The 23,100-nt window shown below is 38.0% G+C and overlaps 1 protein-coding gene across 3 annotated transcripts in view; it reads left to right on the top strand.

Annotated features, from left to right (window-relative positions):
* The window catches only part of INSIG2 (insulin induced gene 2), a 30,234-nt gene extending 8,731 nt beyond the window's left edge, over nucleotides 1–21,503 (top strand). Inside the window, exons 2-6 of one of the 3 annotated variants that reach the window (XM_083348668.1) lie at nucleotides 11,772–12,058; nucleotides 13,351–13,475; nucleotides 14,799–14,965; nucleotides 16,186–16,285; nucleotides 18,383–21,503. In XM_083348668.1, the coding sequence (XP_083204794.1) occupies nucleotides 11,815–12,058; nucleotides 13,351–13,475; nucleotides 14,799–14,965; nucleotides 16,186–16,285; nucleotides 18,383–18,424 (678 nt within the window). In that variant the 5' untranslated portion in view covers nucleotides 11,772–11,814 and the 3' untranslated portion in view covers nucleotides 18,425–21,503. Of the gene's footprint in view, nucleotides 1–11,707; nucleotides 12,059–13,350; nucleotides 13,476–14,798; nucleotides 14,966–16,185; nucleotides 16,286–18,382 lie in introns of all 3 variants that reach the window. The other 2 variants (XM_083348667.1, XM_083348666.1) reach the window with 2 other exon arrangements.
* Nucleotides 21,504–23,100: the final 1,597 nt, after the last annotated feature.

Genomic DNA, 23,100 nt, shown 5'->3' with positions numbered 1-23,100 from the left:
GTCAGGTATGAATTAAATCATATTCCTGTTGAATATACAGTAGAGGTGACAAATAGATTTAAGGAATTAGATCTGATAGACAGAGTGCCTGAAGAACTATGGACAGAGGTTCGCAACATTGTACAACAGGTAGCAACCAAAACCATCCCAAAGAAAAAGAAATGCAAGAAAGCAAAATGGCTGTCTGAGGAAGCTTTGCAAATAGCTGAGGAAAGGAGGGAAGCGAAAGGTAAGGGAGAAAAAGAAAGATATGCCCAATTGAATGCAGAATTCCAAAGAATAGCTAGAAGAGATAAGAATGCCTTCTTAAATGAACAATGCAAAGAAATAGAAGAAAACAATAGAATAGGGAGGACCAGAGATCTTTTCAAGAAAATTGGAGAGATGAAAGGAACGTTTCATGCAAAAATGGGCATGATAAAGGACCAAAATGGCAGGGACCTAACAGAGGCAGAAGAGATTAAGAAGAGGTGGCAAAATTACACAGAAGAATTATACAAGAATGAGCTTAACGTCCCTGATAATCACAATGAGGTGGTCACTGACCTCGAGCCAGACATCCTAGAATGTGAAGTGAAGTGGGCCTTAGAAAAGCTGAGCAACAACAAAGCTAGTGGAGGTGACAGTATTCCAGCTGAGCTATTCAAAATATTAAAAGACGATGCAGTAAAAGTGCTACACTCAATTTGCCAGCACATTTGGAAAACTCAACAGTGGCCACAGGATTGGAAAAGATCAGTTTACATTCCAATTCCAAAGAAAGGCAGTGCCAAAGAATGTTCAAACTATCGCACCATTGCACTCATTTCTCATGCTAGTAAAGTTATGCTTAAAATTCTACAAGCTAGACTCCAGCAGTATGTGGATCGAGAACTACCAGAAGTACAGGCAGGATTTCGAAGAGGCAGAGGAACTAGAGATCAAATTGCTAACATACGCTGGATCATGGAGAAAGCTAGGGAGTTCCAGAAAAACATCTACTTCTGCTTCATTGACTATGCTAAAGCCTTTGATTGTGTGGATCATAACAAACTGTGGCAAGTCCTTAAAGAGATGGGCATACCAGACCATCTTATTTGTCTCTTGAGAAATCTATATGCGGGCCAAGAAGCAACAGTGAGAACTGGACACGGAACCACTGATTGGTTCAAAATTGGGAAAGGAGTCCGGCAAGGCTGTATACTGTCGCCTTGCCTATTTAACTTATATGCAGAGCACATCATGAGAAAGGCAGGGCTAGATGAATCAAAAGTTGGAATTAAGATTGCCGGAAGAAACATCAACAACCTAAGATATGCAGATGATACCACTCTAATGGCAGAAAGTGAAGAAGAACTAAAGAGCCTGGTGTTGCGGGTGAAGAAGGAGAGTGCAAAACTTGGGTTGAAACTAAACATTAAGAAAACCAAGATCATGGCATCTGGCCCTCTCAATTCCTGGCAAATAGATGGGGAAGAAATGGAGGTAGTGACAGATTTTATTTTCCTTGGCTCCAAGATCACTGCAGATGGGGACTGTAGCCAAGAAATTAAAAGACGCTTGCTCCTTGGGAGGAAAGCCATGGCAAATCTAGACAGCACACTAAAAAGCAGAGACATCACCCTGTCAACAAAAGTGCGTATAGTCAAGGCTATGGTCTTCCCAGTTGCAATGTATGGCAGTGAAAGCTGGACCATAAGAAAGGCTGAGCGCCAAAGAATTGAAGCCTTTGAACTATGGTGCTGGAGAAGACTCCTGCGAGTTCCTTGGACTGCAAGGCGATCAAACCGGTCAGTCCTAGAGGAGATCAACCCTGACTGCTCTTTAGAAGGCCAGATCCTGAAGCTAAAACTCAAATACTTTGGCCACCTAATGAGAAGGAAGGACTCACTGGAGAAGAGCCTAATGCTGGGAAAGATTGAGGGCAATAGAAGAAGGGGACGACAGAGAATGAGGTGGCTGGATGGAGTCACTGAAGCAGTAGGCGTGAGCTTAGATGGACTCCAGAAGATGGTAGAGGACAGGAAGGCCTGGAGGAACATTGTCCATAGGGTCGCGATGGGTCGGACACGACTTCGCAACTAACAACAACAACAACAACAACAACATATTCATATCCCCTCTCCCTTCTCCCTCAAAGGGCACACACTCTTTTATAAAGCAGCAAGCAAAATATAAAATTTGGTTACAGTAATCTTAAATTTCTATTAGCAAATGTAATCCCAAGAGCCAGTTTGTTGTAGTGGTTAAGGCACCAGGCTAGCATCTGGATGTGAAGAGTATACAGGATGATGATGAGAGAAGGAAAAATCAGGGCAACAGATAAATGTGGCTTAAGCCCATAAGAGTGAAATATATGAAAACATCTCAGGTAGGCACCTGCCCTCCTCCCTCCCAATTCCCAGGAAGATAAAAGAGGGAGCTGGGGAAGCATGCTGTATTGAGATTTTGTTAATATACTTATTCTAATAAAATAATTTTTAGATTGGCATGGGGCCTGTTTCTTGGTGTGGTCTAACCTATAGGACTGACACTGGGCGGCGACTGAGTTCTTGTTCTGCCAGTCATTTTCTGACAGCCTTCGGAAGAAGGGAAAGGCAAACCAGTTTTGAAAAACTTCCTAAGGAAGGAGTCCATATTGAATCAAAGACACACATACAAACCCACAAAATAAATACCTTCCTCAGTCTGGTGTTTTCTTTGTGTTGGATTTTTTTTTTACAAAAACCCAAGCCACAGCTAGGAGTTTGGAGACTAGTAATTTTAATAATAAATTTTAAAACTAATAAATCTTAAGTCTGATAAATCTAGAGCAGGGGTGTCAAACTCCATTTCATTGAGGGCCGCATCGGCATTGCAGTTGCCCTCAGGGGGCCAGGTGGGTATGACCTGGGTGGGCGTGGCCTACTGGGTGGGCGTGGCTAGAGTGCGTATGGCCTACTGGGTGGGCGTGGCCAGCTCTACATCATTCGCATCAAGGGTGCCTATGGGGGCCTGGGCAGGAGTGGGACAGATCTTAGGGTCTCTGGCAGAAGGAGGGTCTCTGGGCCAAGGCAGTGGGAGCCATTCCCTCACTGTTTCCAGGATGGCTTTGCGGGCCGCATGAAACCACTTCGTGGGCCGGATCTGGCCCCCGGGCCTTGTGTTTGACATGTCTGATCTAGAGGACACCAAATGTATTTTATTGGGCCAAAAACACAGTGAAAATCATAAAAAATTATCAATTGCTATTGTAAAAGTCTCTGAACTCCTCCCCCCCTTTTTTAGCCCAAAGCAGCTTTAACAATAGGTTCAAAAATTCCAGTATGTTTTTAAGTTAATAGCAAATGTCTTTCTTTACATGGATTTGTGCTATGTAAACCAAAGAAAGTAACTCTAGCAATTACAGGAAGGTGTTGATTAAGCTCCTTTACTCTTTCAGTACACTTTAATTCTTGCAGCATAGAGTGTAACCTTGACAAATTAAAGCAAAACTAAGCATTGTCTTTCCTTCATTGGACTGAAAAGAAATGCTTTGTTTAATTTTGGGAAATGCCTAGGAATATGTTTTTGATTAAAATGGCATTTTTTCAGGGTTCATTATGGATTAAAAACATCACAACATAAGGATTTCTGCACCCTGTATCTTGTGATACATTATACAGATCTAGTGTAATTCAGACTTCATGGTATTTTATTTTTTCTCATTGTAAAATGCTGCTAGGCTAAAATTACAGTTGTGTTTCTTCCAGAGCTTTCCTCTTTTCTTTCTAACTGAAGAATAGAAACTGAAATAATATACAGCTGCAGCAGATTCTTATCTCAGAGCTCACCTATAAGACTGTTCTCAAAAGAAAGCTACAGCAGTCTATTGCCATTCAGGATTTCAGGTTCCTTCTCTTCAATTCTATCTCTGCCTTACAGATGCACACATTTATTTCACGATAAGTCCTTCAAATAAATAATATTCCCTCCAATCAGACTGAAAAACTAATTAAAATTATACAGGTTATGTGTGTGTATGTGTGTGTGTGTGTGTGTGTGTGTGTGTGTGTGTATATATATATATATATATATATATATATATATATATATATATATATATATATATATATATATATATATATATATATATTCCACTCCCTCCCACCACCAAGCATTCTTAAATCGGACCAGTAGATTAGATCTTAAACAGCCAAAACTTTCTTGAAATTTTTAAAACAGGTTTTAAACTACAGTTGTATATCTCTTTCACTTCTGCTTTGTAATATTCAGCCTTGAACATATAATATGTACTTTTATTTTGAACTCTCAAGACTTCAAAACTGACTATCTGCATTTTGCACTTTTTAAAACATTTTCCCGTATTTCTGCAGCCTTTTTTCCCTACCCGCATCTCCTGTAGCCTTCCTAACTGTCCAAAAACTCCAAAATTTTTGCAGCAATATTTTCCATGTAGCTGGATAAGGAGGAAGAATTATTAGATATGTAAAAAGTAAAAAAAAATGCAGCTTGCAGACGCTTACTTCAGTTCTCTGGTAAATAAGATACAGAACCTTGAGTTAGTAGTAATGTTCAATATCTGCATATACTTCAACGTATTGTGAACATCTGTGGAATGGAAAATAATACCGTATAAGGGAAATTTACAGGCTGTTGCTGCAACGTCTATTCTACGTGCTCAAGAATAAGAATATTACAATCCAAACAGTAGGCAGATTCTGAATGTATGAAACAGTATAGTTTTTTTCTTTTAACATTCCTGATGACTGAACTGCCAGACAAAGTATATGCTGTGTACATCACTGTGATACTGAATCTATGTACAACAAGCATACTGAATGACATATTGGAAAAAGAAGTGTCTGGGAAGAGAATTTTGCCATTCAGTTCCAGGAAGTTATTTTTTGTTTGGATACCATTTCATTTTTATACTTGAATACAGGTAATCTTCATTTAGTGACCATTCAAAATGACAATGGCCAAGGTTATGGCGTTGCAGTGTCCCCATGGCCATGTGATTACAATCTGGATGTTGCCAAGTGCCCTGTGATCGTATGATCTCCATCTGCAGTATTTCCTGCCAGCTTCCCCCACTTGTTCCTAGGGGTTGGCTGAAAAACCAGGATTTTGGCACAGAGCATTTGCAACTGGCTCCCAGAAACGAGAGAATTCCCTCTTGATTCTGGGAGGGTGGCATGGATTTTGGGATGGGCTTTTCTGTGCATGGAGGGGAGAAGAACTCCAGTGCTGGGATGGAGAAAAGAAGTTTGAATCTTTATAGTTCAGCCTTTTTTTCTTCAGTGCAGCATTGATGTCCCCTCTCCCCCCACGCGGAGAAGGGAACTGGTGCTGGTCTGGTTTTAAAATTAATTGCCCACCCTTGCTATGTAGTAAATGCTCCCTGTGTAATATATGATAAACAGTACATCTAAAATCAGTACATAATGTAGAAAAACTGTAAACTAAAAATATCAGCTAAAAGTGGTAGAGAGCCAGGCTGCTTTCACACATCTCATTGGAAATGCTTTCTTAAACTATTGTTTGTTGGTTGGACTCGTGCAGTCATAAAAATAAGAGCAGTTGTTGGGTTCGGAGAAATTATAGTTTGGCTTAACAACGTATGTATGGATCCGGCCTAAAATCCAGGAGTTCCTTCCCTGTCCAAAAAACTAGTTCAGGGGTGTCAAACTCAATTTCATTGAGGGCCGCATCAGCATTGCGGTTGCCCTCAGGGGGCCGGGTGGGTATGGCCAGGGTGGGCGTGGCCTGCTGGGTGGGCGTGGCTAGAATGCATATGGCCTACTGGGTGGGCGTGGCCAGCTCTACATCATTCGCATCAAGGGTGCCTATGGGGGCCTGGGCAGGAGTGGGGCAGATCTGAGGGTCTCTGGCAGAAGGAGGGTCTCTGGGCCAGGGCTAAGGCAGTGGGGGCCGTTCCCTCACTGTTTCCAGGATGGCTTCGCGGGCCGCATGAAACCACTTGGCGGGCCGGATCTGGCCCCCGGGCCTTGTGTTTGACATGTCTGAGTTAGATGATCCCAGAATGGAAAACAAAGAAGACCTAAGGCAGGGGTAGGCAACCTTGGCTCTTTTATGACTCATGGACTTCAACTCCCAGAATTCCTGAGCCAGCTGGCTCAGGAATTCTGGGAGTTGAAGTCCATGAGTCATAAAAGAGCCGAGGTTGCCTACCCCTCACCTAAGGGAACAAACAGACTCTTTACCATTGTTGACCAGGTGGCATATGGGGCAGGACATATTTGTGGAGGAATTTCATTCAGGTGTGCTACAGTGGAGAAGCCTTGCTCCCAAGTAGCCATCTGCCAGTCATTAGGTTTTGAGCGTATTTGGAGCAGGCCTATGATGATGTCCTCAAAATTTACTTCTGTGCCAGAGTTAATACAACGTTTCTGATTTGGAGGATGACTCACTGACTATTTCTTTTCCTGTCTGCTGCTTTTCTTTTTTTTTACAATAATTTTCCTAAAGGTTTTCAAATATAGTGATAAAAATTGAATACAAACTAAAGAAAAACAGAAAAAAGGTGAAAGAGAAAAAAAGAAACGGAAATATATAAAAGATGACTCACGCCATGCCAACAGACAAATATAAATAATTTGGATAATTACCTCCTCTAAAAAATTTCTTTTTTCCATATCCTACCCCTTATCCATGATCAAATTGCAAAAGCACATCATTCAGTCCTAATCAGCAAAAATCTATTAATAGCTATCAAAAATATTAACATATCTATTTTAATCTTAATAAAAAAAATCAACGGTATAATCCAATATCACATTCTGTAAAAAGTAAAGCAAAGGAAATCTCTCTCCACTTGTAAATAAATCTTTAAAGCCTCATCATTCAGTCCTGCTCAAAAAGAAATCCCATTAATAGCTACCAGAAACCACAGCACATATATTTTAACTCTGATCAAACAGATTCACTTTATAAGCCTTTTTTTTTTGAAGAAGCTTGATCTTTAGTCTGATCGAATAGTGTTCCATAAGTTGATTCCTTATCATTTTCTCTTTGTCTCTTTTCCAAAACAGCTTTAGAAGTTTCTTTTTATCTCATGCTGGAAAGAGTTTCCTCGATTTCACACATTCCTTTTGTAAATCCAATATAAGGCTTTCCAAGTCACTCTTCTGATTCATTATTTATATGTCTTTCTTAATTACCAAGATATAAACAGGTTCCATTTGTAAATCCATTTTGGCATTGTTTTCCATATCACTCTTCCACTCTGGCTTTTTAAAATCCATTTTCAGTTCCACAGCGTTCTTTTTCATATCACTTTTGCAATCAGCATTTTTAGAACTCACATCTATGTTCAAACCAGTATGTTTAATTCAGTAAAATCTGTTGTTCTTCTGTATCCTCTGCTATAATATCAAACAATCTTGTAAGTAATTTCTAAGTTCCCCAAAGAGCCTTAATTTCTTCTATAATCAATTGTATTAATCTGCCTATTCGCCTTTAGGCTCCCTCCTTTAGGCCCCCTCTTATCATTTGTTTATTTTCCAATCAACAAAACTCTCATGGGAGAAGTTCTTACAGTTAATTCTTTTAAACTTAATTTATTCTTTTATAAATGTTTAAACATCTCACAGGAAATATTCTAAAAGTCTATCTAGCTTCTTAATTTTCCAAGATCCACATTCTATTCCCCCCTTTTTTGATTTCCAAAAAAGCCAAGCTTTTCTTTTTAATCCTTAGGTTTATATTGGAGCTTCTTTCATCCAGGGTAGGACATTTTTTTCAGTAACATAATACAGCTTGCCCTTTGGAAGATTCTTAACTCCAAACAAATCAGTAATAAGCAGCTTTCTAAAGTAGTTAAGAGAGGACGTAGGCAAACCCAGCCATCACTTTATAAGGTGCCTAACCGCATGTTAGTCAAGGTAAATAGTTCTTTGGCTCCCAGGCCTCTCAGTCTGGCTGGAGACAACTGTTTTACAATCTCTTTGCAGGGAGATTTCTGTATGGAGCCAAACATGGGCGATCCTTGTCTCCTCCTTAATCCAGAAAGAGGAGCCAATTCATTCACCAGCTCCTATTTCAATCACGTTCGTTGGCTTTGCAGAAAGAACCATGTTCAAATCTTTACTACCTCCTTGGAAGTTCCCTATAATATCCTTCTTTTCCATTCTGTTTCCAACTCATTGATAACATTTGGTGACCATGGTGACAGTTCTCTCAATCAGCAAATCTCTGGGGTCAGTTAATCAGTAAATAAGTCTCATCATAATCCTTTTCTGCCAGCGGATCTTCTAAATTTGGATCTATTTTATTTATCTATGAAACAGATTTATATAGCCACCAAATTCTCACACAGTGACGAGACTGAATTATTAATAATCTTAAGGATTATCATCATATTGGATATTGAGTTATATTTTACAATACTACAGAAAATACTGACTTTTTGAAATCATTATTTGAGAAGCATGGATGAGTAATCTTGCTGTTCAGCTTGAATAAATAAATAAAGCTTAATTTAAACACATTTTTATATGTTTAAATGCTCTGGAAAACATTGGATTTTTTATGTTAGAAAAATCAGGAAGAATAGAACCTCAATATATTTTTATTTTCCATTTTAATGTTTGGCCTACGTTGCATTATTATTATGGTTCATCACACAGTCAACTAGATATATATATGTGTTTGTGTGTGTGTGTGTGTGTGCGTATTCTGCTTCCCATATAATCACATATCATTGTGGCACACAATAAAATGTAATGGAAACAATATTAAAATAACTAAATTCATTAAAAAGATGAAGGGGAGGAAAATAACCATTCATTTATGGGAGGTGTGGGGAACAGAAAAGTTGGCTGTAATAGGCCTAAGAATTAGTCATAGAAGGCCTAATAATATGAGCCTTTTGAATATCATGAGAATTTTCCAGTGCTGGCTCCACCAAAATGGCATTTATATTAGTTTGTTGGCTAGTTATCTGGTCACTGGCTTTATTAGAAGATCAAGAGTTATCTTTACTCCATTACCAGATATGTTGTAAGACCTTTTGTTAGGATTGTTAGCAGTCCATTTGGTCTCTAAATCATTTTAAAAGTGATTGCAAATATTATTTGTCCCTGTCAATACATCTGAAAGCTCTCGTATTATTCATTCGCTTACTTTAATTCAGTTCCTAATCAGTTCAGCAACATATAGTCTTTAATAAATTATTGCCAAGTCAGATTGTACAAGCTTGGAAGGCTATCTTCAAATCTAGTCTAAAAAGGGCTGAATTTAAATTTCATCCATTCTGTTTTTTTCTGTTCTTAATATTTAGAAATTTGCCTGTATGTGATCAGTTGCATCTTTCACCAAAGGAGAGTAACACAGTACAAATCTGACCAAATGTAAATTAAAGCTGCTGTCGGGGCCTATCTTGTGACAGTAAGGATGGCAAACCATCAATATTTCTCTACCCTTGAAGCATTCACAGATAGCTGCCTGGCAGCCTTATTTCAGACGGCTTGAGCCCTCCTGGGAAGGGGTGGCTCAGAGGTTTAATTGCAAAGTCAGGCTGAGGAAGATTCTGTCTTGGTGTCTAGAGACAGTGGGAGTCTTGATGGGGATTAAAAGGTTTTGGCTCAAGACCAGTAAGATCTAGTCGTTTGGGATTTTAGGGTCCCCCCAAGGTCTGGGGACCATCCATTTCTGCACTGCCCCAAACAGAACTATCTGGGGGTTCTTCTGGACTTGCAGTTGGTAGCAGCCATGACCAGGAGGGCCTTTGCACAAGTTTTGTGTTGTTAGCCAGTTGTGCCTGTCCTTGGACTGGGAAGCCCTGCTCAAAGTCACTTAAAACTTAGTCACCCCCAGATTATATTATTACAACACACTTGAGATCAGGTTTTCCCTGAAGAGTATTCGAAGGTTTTAGCTGGTGCAAAATGCAGTGGCACAAGCATTCAGGACAAGTGGCATCTCTGTTCCATGAGCGGCATCGGCTTACCATTATCCTTCTGGAAGGAACTCAATGTGCTGATGATTATCTGGGTTATCTGGTTACCTTAAGGCCAGGTTACTGATATTGTCTACCTGACCTTTTAGAACTGGGAGGATAAACATCCAGATCCCATCTGTGAGACCGTCATCTGTTGGGACCTAGGAGAGGAAAGTGGTGTCCACCCTAAAAGTATACTTCATTCCCCCTAGAAAATATATTTGCCGTAACCATCCTGGCTTTTTGCAAGGTACCAAAAACTTGGCTGTGCCATCAAGACTGGGGCCCTGACTGTTGCTGTTATTATTATATACAGGTAGTCCTTGACTTATAGCCACAATTGACCTCAAAATTTCTGCTGCTGAGCAAGACAGTTGTTAAGTGAGTTTTGCTCCATTTTACAACTTTTCTTGCCACAGTTTTTAAGTGAATCACTGCCATTATTCAATTAGTAACACAGTTGTTAAGTGAATCTGACTTCCCCATTGACTTCGCTTGTCAGAAGGTTGCAAAAGTTGATCACGTGACCCTTGGAATGCTGCAGCCGTCATAAATACGAACCGATTTCCAAGCGTCCGAATTTTGATCATGTGACTGGGGATGCTGCATCCATCGGTTGTAAATGTGGAAAACACTCATAAGTCACTTTTTCCCAGTGCTTTTGTAACTTTGAACAGTCACTGAATGTAGGACTACTTGCACATAAAAATATGAAATCACAGCTGCCAGTTCTTTAGCTGGTGTTGGCCTTCGTATACAGCAGGTTCTTCCCAAGAACCTATGATATCATAATGTATTGGCATTGTATGTGTATGTATATGAGGAAATCCAAGCTGTGTGGCCTTTCATAATTGACAGTTGGAAGTTCCGTCAGTGCACAGATTTTCTAAGTACCGATTCAAAATTTTAAGGTATGGCACCCAGTGTACCTATAACCACTGCGACTAGCAGTTCTGAAGTTTTATGTCCACACTGCCATTAAGATGTATGCTTCCTTCCATTGCCATAATAATTTAAAGAATATTAATGGCTGGAGCGTATCATATACAACAAATATATATTTATCCTTAACGTACTAAAATCATTCTAAATTTTAAATTTATTTATTTACCAAATTTATAGAGCTGCCTATCTAATGAGAAGAAGGGACACAGTGGCTCAGTGGGTTAGGACGCTGAGCTTGTCGATCAGAAGGTCGGCAGTTTGGTGGGTCGAATCCCGAGTGCCGCGTAACAGAGTGAGCGCCTGTTACTCATCCCAGCTTCTGCCAACCTAGCAGTTTGAAAGCACGTAAAAATGCAAGTAGAAAAATAGGGACCACTACGGTGGGAAGGTAACAGCGTTCCGTGCGCGTTTGGCCTCTAGTCATGCCGGCCACATGACCACGGAGATGTCCTCGGACAAGCTTTGGTTTTGAAACAGAGAAGAGCATGGCCCCTAGAGTTGGAAACGACTAGCACACATGTGCAGGGGAACCTTTACCTTTACTTATCTAATGAGAAGTTACCCTAGGTAGCATACAATAGTCAGGATTCTAGGAATCTTAAGAAGTCTGATCAAAGTACAAATAGAGCAATGGTTACAAAGTAGCTAGCAGTATTGACCTGTCTGAGTAGGTTTGTTCTGTAAAGTAAGTAGTGTTTAAAGGCATATAAATATAGCAACCAATGGATTATGACCTCTGAGAACTTCCAAGCTGTTATTTTTTATATGTAGTCCATATGAAAACATGTGAATAAAATATTCTCCTGTAATTGTTCTGTTTTTTTTCTGTTTTTTTAACAGGCCTTGGGATATATCCTGAATGAAAAGAAACAGGATTATTTCAGTTTTCTTTGTCCTTCTCTAGTTTCAAGTCTCTGTTCTAAATATTGTTGAAAGCACATGAGGCCATGGCAGATGTTGATGTTCAAACATCCATACCAAAAAGGTGTGGTCCATACATTTCTTCCATCACCAGCCACAGCCTGAACCTGGTCCTTCGTGGGATAGTCCTGTTCTTAATTGGAGTCTTTCTTGCATTAATATTAAACTTGCTTCAGATACAAAGAAATGTCACCTTATTTCCACCGGATGTGATTACAAGCATCTTTTCTTCAGCTTGGTGGGTACCCCTTGGATGCGGCACAGCATCAGGTATGTCAGAGTAATGATGCTAAAAGACATTAAGAAAAATGTCAGCTTAATCCAGGCCATCAAAAACTTCAGGCCTGTGGTCAGAATCCACATTCTCTGCCTCCTGCTCCTCTTTTCAGCATTAAATTTATGTATGCTTTGTGCCAGATTAAGGGAAATGTTAGGTTTCTATACTTTCCACTAATTCCATCTTTTTTTTCTTAGCAGTCAAAATCAGCTAAAGAGGAAAAGATGGAATTGTACAATGCCTTTTATTGATAGCATTATATGTTTTTGTCATTCAGGAAAAAGCCTGGATAAAGAAAAGCATTCTCCTCCTTACTCCCTCTCAAAAAAAGAAAAGAAAGCCATATTTGATACTTTCATGAATTTGTTATGTAAGATTGTTTTAATCAGCAGAAACAAATAATAGAAGATTCTACTGATAGCAAACCACTCAAAAAATAGAATATTTGCCCGAAATGAATTTACCAATTGTTTGTTTATCAAACTGGGTTTTTTTTCTTTACTAAAAGTATTTTTCAAAGGAAGTATTTGGTGTCAAACGCTTTCTTTGCTTCCTTTTCGTGAAGTTAATGCACCATAGAGTTTAAAGACTAACTTGAAAGGAATTGTCTGTGAAATCTGGCTGAATCATTTTTTACATTTATAGACTTGGAAAAAAATTATAGTTAGGGATTTGGATCTCTAAAATACCTCAGTTCCTTTTTTAAAGTTCCTTTTTCCTGGAGTGAATCCAAGATTTTTGAATATGCTATACTGATAGGATTAATTTTTAATATTTCTCCTAAATTTTATAACTCTGAAAACAAAGACTCCGAACTGTGTGTATATTATCATTGTCATCAGTAGTTCTTCATTAGGTTTTTCAAAATACACTGTTCCAGAAAAAAAACAGTAGAAGTTTCTCCTATTATTGCCGTTCCAAGCATAGCATTCTAGAAATTAGTCTCAGGTGGAAATAAGTTTGTCATATTCTAAATTGCTACTTCTCATTCAAGCCAGTAACTTCTGGAAAGTCATCACATCATTTAGAAGTGGCAATAATCTGAGTGGTTTGAAGGAGAAATGGAATGGTAGGTTCTCCATATTCCTACCCTTCAGCCCTTAAAAAGCTTTAAAAGGTTCCTGAATCAGGCTGTTGTGCCAAGTGACTTGCCTGGGTCATTTATTCTCACTGAACTCGGTGAAATTTACCCCACAGGTTCACTTGAAAAGGACTTAAACCCATCAGGTGTCAGAAAGCGATTATACTGTAGATACACCTTGTTAGCTATGTTTGTATTTTACAGCTGCAATTGGATTATTGTACCCTTGCATGGATAGACATCTGGGAGAACCTCATAAATTGAAGAGAGAGTGGTCCAGCGTGATGAGATGCGTAGCGGTCTTTGTTGGCATAAATCATGCCAGTGCTGTATCCTTTTGTACCGTAATGAAAGTTGGCAATAGCACACAAACTTCAGGAGGATCAGAAAATAAAACCAAGCAACCCTCTTAATTTCATTAAGGTTGAATGCAAGGACATTTCCCCCTATGGCAATAAATTTATCACTCTATTTTACATTAAAGGAAGACCATTTATCCCCAGCTTGCAAATTTGGGAAGATACGGTTGGCCACAAATGAGTGGGATGGAGGTACATACATTGTTGCTGTTTGCCTTTCAAGGTTTATCATAGCTAAAATATGCATCTTATGTATGCACAGAAAGTGAACACGCAAATACATACACAGACGTACTGTGCATACATTTGTAGGGAAGGAATCTCAAGAATTACTTTTAACTAGAATTGGCAAAACGAGGTTTTAAAACTGAGGAAAGTTTGTTTAAAAGTTTGGGTAAGTACAGCCACTGCCTTTCAATAATAATAACAACAACAATAATAATGTTGGAAGGGACCTTGGAGGTCATCTAGTCCAACCCCCTGCTCAGGCAGGAAACCCTATACCATTACAGACAAATGGCTGTCCAGTCTCTTCTTAAAAACTTCCAGCGTTGGAGCATTCACCACTTCTGGAGGCAGGTTGTTCCACTGGTTAATTGTTCTAACTGTCAGGAAGTTTCTCCTTAGTTCTAGGTTGCTTCTCTCCTTGATTAGTTTCCATCCGTTGCTTCTTGTCCTGCCTTCAGGCACTTTGCAGAATAGCTTGTCTCCCTCTTATTATTATTAAGTGGTGTAAATTGCTACTGTCTCTGATAATAAAAATAATGGTTCACCTTGCCTAAAAGCCATTGATACACTTTTCCTTTTAAGTCCTTCCCAAGCTGGTTAGCTATCATTATGGATTATGTTAGGAAATCTCTTTTCTGAAATCCCTGTGCCACTTTCAGAGAATTTTCCTTAAACATTCTGAATAAACAGTAAAAATACAATACAGGCTGAGATACATTGATCATAACATAACCAGGAACACTAAAATGTAAGATTTAGAATCGTGAAGAAGCATGAATTTTCCCCCCCCCAAAATGTATAAGGTTGATATCCAGAGGAACTCAGTTTTACAAAAAGAGCAATAAACTTGCGTCCTCACTTAAACAAATAAATAAATAAATAAATTTTTGACATCATTGGACCAGTCTTGAAAATGCTGTGAAGGCTGGTCTGGATGGGGGTAATATTTAGCCTTGATTTGGATCTCTTTCAGCCTAAGAGCTGCCTGTCTCTTTAAGGTTAAAAAAAAACCAGAATTGATTCGCTGCCAGTCTTCTCAAAACACTCCTTAAACAGACCAAACAGAAAGTGGATTTTGCCAACAACTTTCAGTTGTCTCTCACACTTGCTGCACTTTCAGTGGGGCTCTGGTGGACTTTTGATAGATCTCGAAGTGGTTTTGGACTTGGAATAGGAATTGCATTTTTAGCCACTTTGGTGACTCAGCTTTTGGTCTACAATGGAGTTTATCAGTAAGTATTTTATGCATATTAAATTCTTATTAATTTAATTTGGAATTTAAAGGCAGTATCTGACAAGGTTATAAATTTTAAAATGCCATGCCTTATTACAGGAATAACATAACAAAATTCATTGGAACAAATGTGACCTAAGTGGCATGTTATATTTATGGTAGGGAGAAATTGATTGTATTGTTTATTGCCTTTGCAACTGCATGCCTTGATGTTTGGGGATGAAATTACTTGGGCAATTAAATGCTAATAATTATGCTTCCCAGAACCAAGATTGAAAATAAAGCTCAGATTTGCCTTGAAAAACTATAGGCAGGCCCATTCACACTGCCTCTGCTTCTCCTTCCTAATCAGCAATGTGAAGATTATTTGCAATATACTTTCAATCTTCCAGTTTCATGGTGCTGAGAATAAGGAACAAAAATAATTGTGGATCACTCCCCACCTCCCCTTGGCAAGGATGCTATTGGCACTGTGCTAAAAAAATGCAAAAGGTTAATTAAATGAATGGTTTACATCAGGGGTGTCAAACTTGCAACGTCACGTGATGTGTTGTGATGTATTGCGACTTTTTTTCCATTGCCGGCAGTGGGGTGGGTGCAGTTTTGGCATGATGCATCCGGCCCATGGGCTGGCAGTTTGACACCCTTGGTTTACATCCATTTAGCCTCATCCATATTCCTGCTTCATATTTATCTGGTGATGCATTACATAAATAAAATCCAAGCCAATTGGAAAGGGGGGACGCTGAAAAGCAGTCAAGCTCCCTCTTCGTATTAAAAGGTGTGATGCTAAAGAGCTCAGGTCAAGCCCATGGGGAAGAAAATTGTCCATATACTACAAAGAGCCACAGTTTTAAAGCAATTTTACTGTAGCTTAAAATACATCACAGCTGAAACAGAAATAAATCCATTTTAACACTCTGCTTTTATATGGACTGTCCCCATTTTCCCAATGGCCTTGGCCATTGGCCTTTTGAATTTCTATTTTTGAATTTCTGACCAAGGTGTAGTTAGGAAAGCACATGCATGAAAGAGTTCTGATTTTTAAAATTCTTTTTAATTTAATCAGTATCAAAGACAGCTAGCTAGCTATCATCCATAACACTCTTGGCCCCAGCAGTCTTCAGGCTTTTTACTGTCTTCAAAACCATACTTCAGGCAAGGTGCCATTGTGATGCTAACTAATTAAAGAAAGAAAAAAAACTTCTTTTTCTCCAGATACACATCTCCTGACTTCCTTTATGTCCGTTCCTGGTTGCCCTGTATATTCTTTGCTGGTGGAATAACTATGGGAAACATTGGCAGGCAGCTAGCAATGGTAAGCTAGCAATTCAATGTTCTGTGTTTTTGCAGTATCCTTGTAAGTAGTTTAGCCTCTTTGATCTTGATTTTCCTTCCCTTAGGATATCCAAGTAACTTTGACAACATTAAGGAAACTCATCACTCACTAGCCAGTTCTCTTGAATTAGGCATGGGAATGGCATTAAACACTCCAAAGAATTCTTTGGAATATCACATCGTTAATTTTTCAATTTTAGAAGTCAGAATTTCCATGGATGAAAATAAAACAAATAGAGCTTGAATAACCTTTTATCTGTTTCCACCCAAGCATTATTTCAAGGCACAGTCTTGATTCTCAGAAACATTCCCCCAAAGTTAAACTTTTGAACACTTCACGAATAAACCTAGAAGCATTCGTAGCCTTTTAAAAAAATTATTCAATCTTTTATTGCTTTTAAAGTAGTGACAAAACAGGAAAAAAAACATACAAAACTAAAAGAAAAACCACACATGGGCAAAGACAAAGAAAACCCCATACAATCCATTATAAGCCTTCAATATGTCAACACAGTTTTTTTAAAATAAGTGAAAAAATGTATAATACATCATTTCAACAGTGCATAATTACAATTCTATACATAGTTATGCAATTATAGGGAAGTGTTCAGAGCCTTTAACATGTGAACATAGTCAATTTTAAAGAGAAAGGTGAAACTCAACTAATGAGGCTAATTCTTGTGGCTCATCACCTGGTCACCCTCTCTGAAGAAAAGATGCTGACTGATGCCACGGGAAGCGTATTTTAGAGCCTGATTTCTGAGTAGAAAAAGGGAAGTATGTGGGAAGACTGGGCTGGCTTCCACCTGAAGAGAGAAGTATGATTTCTCTTCAATTGCCATGACCTTGTCCTAAACATTTCAATCCCTTAGCTTTGTAATTAATATTACAAGTGAATTAGAGATTCCTGGTTAGGTTGCATCAGTTGATGTGAAGGGAGGAAAGAATCTAAATCTTCGGGGAGTTTAAGTTTTAAGTTTTATTTAATTTATATACCGCCCTTCTCCTTGGTGGGGACTCAGGGCGGTGTGTGTGTGTTTGTGTGTGTGTGTGTGTGTGTGTGTGTGTGTGTGTGTAACATAATCTGTCTCTGATTCCAGAGTTGCATGTTCATTGCACATTAAACTACCAAAAAGAGACTGGCCATTTTTTTGTGCTTCCTTCCTAGTTGCATTTTGGATGGGGTATAAAAAGCTGCAGTGACCTATCCAAATATTGAAGGCTTATTATGATGAATTTCACTATGATTTTGTTTTAAATAATTCTTCGTTTTTGGTTCTTGCTTCTTTTATGATTTTAATGTATTAACTATTAAAAATGAGAATTCTTGTGGGTCAGAAATATTATAAATACTTTCTAATAAATTGAAAAAGTAGTTGCAAGAGAATCCAGCCTTACATGTTTAGTTTATTAAGTATAAATAACCTTTCTAGAAATACCTAGTCTTATTTTTTCTTTGTTCATACAAACGTAAACTTTTTTATTTTAAATTTTTCTAATTTATTTTTTGTAAATAGATTTTCCATCATTATAAAAGCGGTATCAAAATGGATGGGTTAATTCTTTTTTTAAAAAATCTTACAGCAGGAATTGATGTTAAATTTTGAAATGCATGTTGTCTCCGCATTTTTTTTAAAAAAAAACCTGGTGTTTTTTTTAAATCAATTTTACTTTCTAGGGAGGCTGTTTCATTTTGATTTTAGATTTCCCGGGGCTGATCCCCATCCATTTATCTTTCCTTTCATCTCCTTTTTTTAATTTATGGTTTTCTTTGCAAAGTTTTATTTCTATGACTCACTATTTTCTCTATTTTTAGATATGATAAGGTCTGAAATCCTTTCTGATCATTTTCATAGTCTAATGGTTGATCTCTGTCTACCCCTGCCCATTCCTGTAATCCATACTGTATGTCCAGGCCGCAGTGTGGGGGATTAGTGGGGTAAAATGGGTCCCTGGGGAAAAAGAAAACTCCTTTGTTGAACCTACCCGTTTGCTTTGCTCTGCTCTTTCTCAGCCGTACATTTTTATTTGTTTTCGCAGATCAGCTACTTATGCCTAACTCTTGTTTGTCTTTCAGTATGAATGTAAAGTTATTACGGAAAAGTCTCATCAAGACTGACAAGAGCAAAAATACTTTTCTCACAGGAGGAGGAAGAGCAGACTGAGAAGAAACACACAGTAGAGAGAACTCGATTATAGAATTGCCAAAAAAAAAAAAAAAAGCAATCTCCCTCTCTTGTTTCTTCTCCTCTTGTCCCTGGTTGTGTCTCTGGCCTGGTCTACTCGCAAAGGCACTATTTACTGCAATCTGTGATTGCTGAACCTCTGGGTCACTTTAAGAATCCTGGCATCTCAGGAACGTCATCTGTGCGAAACAGTGCTTCAGCGCAATATGCTGGAGAAAGTATTGGCTTCTGAGTAGGATCCTGAACTAGGCTAGGCTTGACATGTAGTGTCCCTACACACACACACACACACACACACACACACACACACACAAAGAGTGTAAGATTCTTGTGCCAAACCAAGCTTATAACAAAACAAAATATCACCCTCCTCTCCTGGCTGCATTACTTTTTACTTCCTTTGGCCAGGTTTGAGAGAGGTGGTATTCTTAGAGTGTTGCTGTTTTATTATACCTCGGGTCAGAGGAATAAAGGGCCCCCAAAGACAGTGATGGAATCAACATCAAAGGTATAACCAGTGCTGTGACGTCTCTTGGCAAAAGGTAAATAAATCTGCAGAATAGCTGCACATAACGTGAACGTGAATTTTCTGTTCTGTATCAAAGAGCTGATGGCATAGTTGGATGCAGATGCACTATTTGCGATACAAATGAGTAGTACTGTTACTGCGCTCTCCGTGTCTATGCCTGTAGTGTGTTAGAGTGTGGGACCACTCTGTAAATAGATATACCCTATTGTAGGACCCTTCATCCCATAGCAGCAGCAATATAGCTGTTCATTGAGATGTGATTCACGCTAAATGGTAATATTAAGGCTGTCCATAAATAAGACATTTACAGCTGGTAGTTTAGTTCTGAAAATATGAAAATCTAACTTTCTTTTTAAGTTTGGTAAGATGAACTTCAGTGTAGTAATTGCAAGTACCTCTCTCGCTTTGTATAGTAAAACATGGGTAGCTGCTTGCATTCTGATCCTAGGAACTATAAATGTTCCTTTACTGAGATTCCAGCGAAATGTTGTTGCTGTTAGAGAAATGTCATATGGCAAGATAAATTCTAACAAAAGAGAGGCACAGCTGAAGACAATATTATGGTACTGCATCAGTAGAGCTGATCCTTGAGTCTGGGAAAAGGGAGAAAAGAAAAAGAAATGTTCTTATAATACCATTTTAAATCATTCAATTTAATTTCTACTATAATCTGTGTATAAAGTGAAAAACTGCTGGTGTTTTTAAAAAAAATTATATTCAGTGCAAGTTTTAAAAAATACAGCCACTCAAAGAGGCTGTTATTGGTCCAAAGAAAAATATGTGTATAATTTGTGTGTGTGTGTATGTATGTATGTGTGTGATATATATATATATATATATATATATATATATATATATATATATATATATATATATATATATATATATATATATATATATATATATAATTTTATTTTTCTTTAATATAGTCATAAAAATGTAAAATTGGAAGACTAAGATTTTTAAAGACTTGCACTCTAATACATGAAGCATATGCAATGAGAGCCTGGGGGAAAATAAACCAAGCTTTGGAAAGGAAAATGTGCAATCAATAAGTCTTAGAAAAATAGCAAACGTATGCAAAATAGCAGTAGCTTTAATTTTTAACTAGCTGTTCCAAATTCACACTATTGCACTACAGGGTCTTTAACATAGTTATAATGTTATCAGACTGAATATTAGACAACACTTAAGTGTTAGTGCACCTCCTCATATGCCTTTCTCCCTATGAAATCTACTGTAAAACAGTTCATAAGGTTTAATTTTAAGACATCTCTAACAGTGTCATGTCTCTGAGTGGCTTAAAATTAAGAGATCTGGTCCTTATCGAGTTTGTCTGTGGTTCTGCTGAATCCAGTTCTTCAAAGTTGTCACCGGAGCTTATTAAAATGATGATAGGAGTCCTTTGAAGGTTTAAATAGGATAAGCTGGCTCTTGCCAGATAGTCTAATTACTGAATTGGTGTGTTGCTGTAACAAAATACAACTTGTGTGGCTTTGAATGGAGCTGCATCATAATTTTTTAGTTATCTGGCCTCCTAACACATGGGTAGTACACGTGTTTTTAAAATAAGATCTGTTACTTTGTAGTTTTGTGGGCAGATTTTGTGGGATTAAGCTACCTTAAAAGTGAAACAGGATAATGGCTTTCACAAGCTTTACTAAGTCTAATTGCAGGTAATAGTGTTATTTGGTTCAATTTATGGATGTAATGACTGATTGCCAATGATGACTTTTCTGCAGAAGCTATTGGACTTTATTGTAATAGTTCTTCATTATCTTGCTAAGAAGTCCAGAATAGTTCACAGGTTTTTGTAAACCTTAAAACGTGAAGTCATATCTCATTGCATATTGTCCTGAAGACAGATATAATCATTTGCATATTAGCTTATTCAGTAAGCATCATAGTTGCTCTTCAGTGAATATGCACAGAGTTTGGAATTACCACTTGAAATTTTTTTGACTAGCACTTCTGATATGGAGCAAATTACTCATCTTTTCAAAGTCACTTTGGTGGGCCACTATTATCTTAAATATTTCTATTGAACAAAATTCACATTGTTTCTTTGTATTACCACCAGCCGGTACTGAATTATGAGAGGAGAGGTTTGTGATGAGAATGCCTTAATTACAGTGGTGGGAGAAAAGCAACTGCTGTATGATGTATCACTATAATAATACATTGTCTTCAAAATGCTCTATAGAGGATGAATAAGGTATATTTTAGATACAACTTTGTAAGCACTATAAACTCTTCACTAGTTGTGAACAAGTTGTTAATGTTTACTTCAGGTTGCTGTTAAAAGCAAAATATGTATTAAATAAAATTACAGTCTTGAAAACTTAATTTCTTTTTCACTTACTAAGCAGCAATAATTCATAATTGTATGGTGGTGATTCTCTTTCAGATATTAGAATGTTGGCTCTTGAGCCAGGATAATAATTACAGAACAACTAGAAAATTAGCATATACTTCCCAGCCATTAGAAAACACAAATCAGCAATTGCATGAAGTCAGTATAATTGCAGATTGATTTAGGATTTTAGATCCAAATTTTCCAGTTCTGGTTAGAACACTGGAATGGAGAATATCATGTAAAAAAAAATTAAAAAGGGATTCCCCCCCCCCCACACACAACACTTTCTTTCTAAAAGGCAGCAGGAGAATTGTCTCTGATAGTGGGTTTTTTTTAAAGTGCAATTAGCTGTTCTGGCTTTGAGAGAGAGGGGGTACCTTGCTCAATAGTAGTAACTGTGAGAGGGATCTCGGAGTCCTAGTGGACAGTCACTTAAATATGAGCCATCAGCGTGCTGCAGCTACCAAAAAAGCCAAAAGAGTGCTAGGCTGCATTAACGGATAGAATCAAGATCACGTGAAGTATTAATACCACTTTACAATGCCTTGGTAAGGCCACACTTGGAATACTGCATCCAGTTTTGGTCACAATGTAAAAAAGATGTTGAGACTCTAGAAAGAGTACAAAGAAGAGTAACAAAGATGATTAGGGGACTGGAGGCTAAAACATAAAAGGAACGGCTGCTGTTTAATGAAGAGAAGGACGAGGGGGGACATGATAGCGGTGTTCCAATATCTCAGGGGCTGCCACAAAGAAGAGAGTCAAGCTATTCTCCAAAGTGCCCGAAGGCAGGACAACGGATGGAAACTAATCAAGGAGAGAAGCAACCTAGAACTAAGGAGAAACTTCCTGACTGTTAGAACAATTAACCAGTGGAACAACCTGCCTCCAGAAGCTGTGAATGCTCCAACACTGGAAGTTTTTAAGAAGAGATTGGACAGCCATTTGTCTGAAATGATATAGGGTTTCCTGCTAGAGCAAGGGGTTGGACTAGATGACCTCCAAGGTCCTTTCCAACTTTACTATTGTTATTAAGAATTGCTGAAATTTTATATGTGAAATAAAGACACTGAAGCCTTGTTCCATAAACCTACTTCGCCACACTGTTACAATATCTTGGGATATGATTTACCCACAATTAACATTCTCAATTAAGCTAAAGCATTAGTGGAAATTGTACAAATACCATAAAGTCAATATATGTCATAATATATTTACAGACACATAAAAGTAACACTAACACAAATATAACATCCAACATCTATAATACAACATACTGCCATCTGATTTTATTAATACGTTTTATAAGATAGCTATATCATCTAATTTTACTAGTTCCTATTCTCAACACTTATTCACAGTTGCTTCCACCAATCAGTTTATTAAATAATTGATCACAGGAGAAGAAAAAAAGCCGTATAATCATGATTACAGATTCTGAAATACAGGTCCTGATTATCTTGAAGTATCATACTATAAGGGGGTCATGGAAAGGGGTCATGGGAATAGACTCAAGGATCCAGAAGGATTCCATAGGTCATGAATGGCATACGGCCACATTTAAATTGTGTTCCTGTGCAGCAGTATATTCTGGTGACAAGGATACCTAATACTACTGTAAAGTCATGAATTCTCGGGGGTAGAAGCTGTTAATAGTAAAAAGTTTTCCTCATGAAACTTCTGCTGAGTTTGAGACAGTGTGTAATAAATTATGGTCAAGGAAG

Source organism: Vipera ursinii, assembly GCF_947247035.1.
Source record: "Vipera ursinii genome assembly, chromosome: 1".
In the NCBI taxonomy this organism is placed as follows: Eukaryota; Metazoa; Chordata; class Lepidosauria; order Squamata; family Viperidae; genus Vipera; species Vipera ursinii.
Note: the sequence above shows the minus strand (reverse complement) of the source record. Positions and strands in the feature narration are given on the sequence as shown.